The sequence below is a fragment of the Polypterus senegalus genome, chromosome 6, assembly GCF_016835505.1.
Source record: "Polypterus senegalus isolate Bchr_013 chromosome 6, ASM1683550v1, whole genome shotgun sequence".
Classification (NCBI taxonomy): domain Eukaryota; kingdom Metazoa; phylum Chordata; class Cladistia; order Polypteriformes; family Polypteridae; genus Polypterus; species Polypterus senegalus.
In genome coordinates this window covers 191,245,465-191,249,098 of record NC_053159.1, presented here as the reverse complement: position 1 = coordinate 191,249,098, position 3,634 = coordinate 191,245,465, and the positions used below count along the sequence as shown (strand labels likewise).

The following is a 3,634-nucleotide window of genomic DNA, read 5'->3' as shown; positions in this document are numbered from 1 at the left end:
TTTTCCAACTAGTGTGGCCAAAAGCAAGCGGTCCTCTTAAGGATAGTGAGTCACCTCAAAGTAAAGAGCAGAGGATTGATCTTTTGTGGCGATCGGTGCCATCACTACACTACAAAGGCAGCTTCAAGGAATGAATTTTCTCATGTAAATAGAAAGCATTTACACTCATTTAAGGTGCTGCTCTGTAGTGCACAAAACTTTCAAGTCAAAGTCAAAGCAAACTTTATTTTCATCTGAACCATATACAAGTATATAGATAGACGAAATTGCGAAGCTCAGGGTCCACAGCATAACAACATGAAGTGCAAATAAAAAATAAAAATTAAATTAAAAATAGAATTAAAATTAAAACACAAACAAGACAAGACATTGTGCAAAAACAAGATTGATGCAATATATGGTATTATGCAATTTAGATACATAAATATAGTCAATAAATATGTAATAAAATAAATAAATAATAGATATAGATAATACAGAAATTATCAGTGTATGATGATAATTAATAAGACATGTGTAAATAATGACAGGTCAGAATGTTTCACAGCAGAAGAATATCAAAGAATCAAAGAATGTCAAAGTTCAGTGTGCAAAATCCTTCAAGGTCAGTATGAGATTTTCAGTTCTTTTCTACCTGCACACTCGTCTTTGCAGGACAGTGACTTGCATGTATAAAAGTTCTGTTTTTAAAGGCGGTTGAGGCTGTGTGGAAGATCCCAGGGGGCAGCCTGGTGTTAAGGAGTCTGACAGCTTGGGGGTAAAAACTCTCCTGCTGAATCGCAGATGATCTGGCTCTGATGCTGCAGTATCTTCTCTATGATGGCAGAAGTGTGTAAAGTCCATGAGGGGTGTAAGGGTCCCGCACAATGCTGTAGGCCTTGCAGACACTGCGTTTATAAAATATGTCCTGTAGTGAAGGGAGAGGCACCCCAATAATGTTCTCTGCTGTCTTCACTATCCTTTGCAGGCACTTGCAGTCAGATATGTTGCAGTTGCCATACCAGACCGTGATGCAGCTGGTCAGAACACTCTCAATGGTGCCTCTGTAGAACATGGTGAGGATGGAAGGGGGAAGACTTGCTCGCTTCAGCCGCTTCAGGAAGTGTAGTCTCTGCTGGGATTTCTTGATTAGTGATGAGGTTATGCGTCCACGTAAGTTCCTCAGTTATGTGCACACCGAGGAACTTGGTACTCCTAACAGTCTCCACATCTAAACCGATAATACTGAGTGGGATGTGGGCAGGATGTGATTTTTTGAAGTCCACAATTCTCTCTTTTGTCTTGTTGACATTGAGAGAGAGATTGTTGTCTTCACACCATGCGGACAGCCGTTCCACCTCATCTCTGTTTCATCATACCTGCTTATCAGTCCCTGCACCGCAAACTTGATGATGTGGTTGGTGCTGTGCGTGGCTGTGCTGTCGTGAGTCAGCCGGGTGAAGAGCAGTGGACTAACCATGCAGCTCTGCGGCGCTCCAGTGCTCAGTGTGATGATGCTGGAAGTGTTGCAGCCCATTGTAGTGAGTCGTAGTGTGCAAGCATGTACCTGAACAGATGTGCAACGATGAACCTGACCCACAAAATGATCAGCCAGATCTGACAGCATTACAACTTTGTTTGAATGTAATTAGCAGAATGTAAAAACATGTAATCAGATGCAGCATTTACTTTTCAACCAATCATTTCATTTGTGGTCAATATCACACAGTACAGCCCTTATATTCATTAGTTCATTGGCCACATCCACTATTGCATTTTCTGACTCCAGAACAGCATCTGTCAGCACACAGCTAGATGACCTCTCAGCGGTTTCTGAGGCAGAGGTGTGGGTGCTGCCAGCGCCAGAAGACAAACTTGGCACAGCAGCACCATCATGTCATCGGCACAGGGGTCATCTTTTGTAATATTGTCTGAAACATAATAGATGGTGGGCCGTGACTAGCCTTTTCACATCAATTTCTTTTTTTCTTTCAGGCACTGTGCGAGTTTCTGAACTTAAACATTTGAGCGTCTCCGCCAAACTTTTGTTTCTTATACCACTGCAAATAATACATTTTTCCTTGACTCCACTTCGCATTTGCTGAAATCCGATTCAGCAATAATATGCAAGAAAATAAATGTATACAAAGCATTTTGCTTTGCGCATTGGCTTCTCTCTCTCTTGCCCAATGTCGGTGCCATTCTAGATGTTCTTTACTTTATGCTACTCACGCACACGGAGGGATTTGACGTCAACTCAATAAGTCAGTCTAACAGTCCTCCTAGCAAAGAGGGTCTACTATTAGTGTAAATGTTGATGTATTTAGCTTTTTTTCACTCTCTAATCCTTAGGGTCGACATCTGTCCTCAACCCCTTGTGCTGACAAAAGTTGACATCTAAATTCCCTAAAAGAGGTAATACAAAATAATTACCTCTGTGTATGTCTGTCTGATTGTAATGTCTCTGTCATTTCAGCAGATGGCACATCACAAACATCACCACTGCTTTCATGAATCCCATACCAAATGGCATATAACAGAGACATGTGCATTGTATGGTGCACTGCAAACGCTAACCCTGAGGCATTCATTTATTAAGTAGATTTCAACCCATCTTAAACAGCTAGCTGTGCATATAAGTGTACCGTGCTTTTAGGCCTTTGCCTGTGAAAGGTGTCTATAAATCAATTTTTACTTACTTAATGTATATCCCTGTGTTTAATTTCTCACGGGCCTTGATTTTATCATATAATTTCTGGTATTTTATATCAGTCGTATAAGTCGAATGCGAAAAACTCATGCTATTGGTCCAAGAGATTATGATATGCTAATGCCCACCTGAGAGAGTAACCACTGAGTACACGGCCTTTGATTTCTATGTATTGTGCCTACGTGGCCACACTGCAATGCCTGAACTATTCCAAAGCGACATTTGCACTGTTTAATGTTTTGTGTATCTCACACCCTCATACACCTTTATCGGAAGAGCATCCCTTATCTACGATGGAGCGTTCGATCAGAAGCTGGTTTTAAATTAAAAGTCATTGAAGTGACTATAGAAATCGGTAACTGCACTACTGCAACAAAATTCGATGTGTCTGAGAAACTGGTGGGAGATTGAAAGAGGCAAGAAGATGTAAAAAAAAAACACAAACAAATTAAGTGTCATATTTTTTGAACGGGCGTATAAGTCAGGGTCTAATTTTATGATTGATTTTTCGGATTTCAAGACCCGAGTTATACGTGAGTAGATACAGTGTTTACTTTCCTGTTCACAAAAGGTCCCACATTCAGTCAGTCATCATCCAACCCGCTATATCCTAACACAAGGTCACGGGGGGGGTCTGCTGGAGGCAATCCCAGCCAACACAGGACACAAGACAGGAACAAATCCCGGGCAGGGCGCCAGCCCACCGCAGGGCACACACACCCACACACCAAGGACAATTTAGGATCGCAAATTCACCTAACCTGCATATCTTTGGACTGTGGGAGGAAACCCACACAGACACGAGGAGAACATGCAAACTCCACGCAGGGAGGACCCGGGAAGCGAACCCGGGTCTCCTTACTGCGAGGCAGCATGTGCTACAACTGTGCCAACATGCCACCTGGTCCCACAATTCATACTGCATATCTGTACAAAAACTAAGCT

General features: G+C 42.1%; 1 protein-coding gene across 1 annotated transcript in view; it reads left to right on the top strand.

Annotated features, from left to right (window-relative positions):
• Positions 1-523: 523 nt before the first annotated feature.
• The window catches only part of LOC120530681 (titin-like), a 53,022-nt gene continuing 49,911 nt past the window's right edge, over positions 524-3,634 (top strand). Inside the window, exons 1-2 of the mRNA XM_039755102.1 lie at positions 524-604; positions 1,370-1,487. Of these exons, the coding sequence (XP_039611036.1) occupies positions 524-604; positions 1,370-1,487 (199 nt within the window). The remainder of the gene's footprint in view (positions 605-1,369; positions 1,488-3,634) is intronic.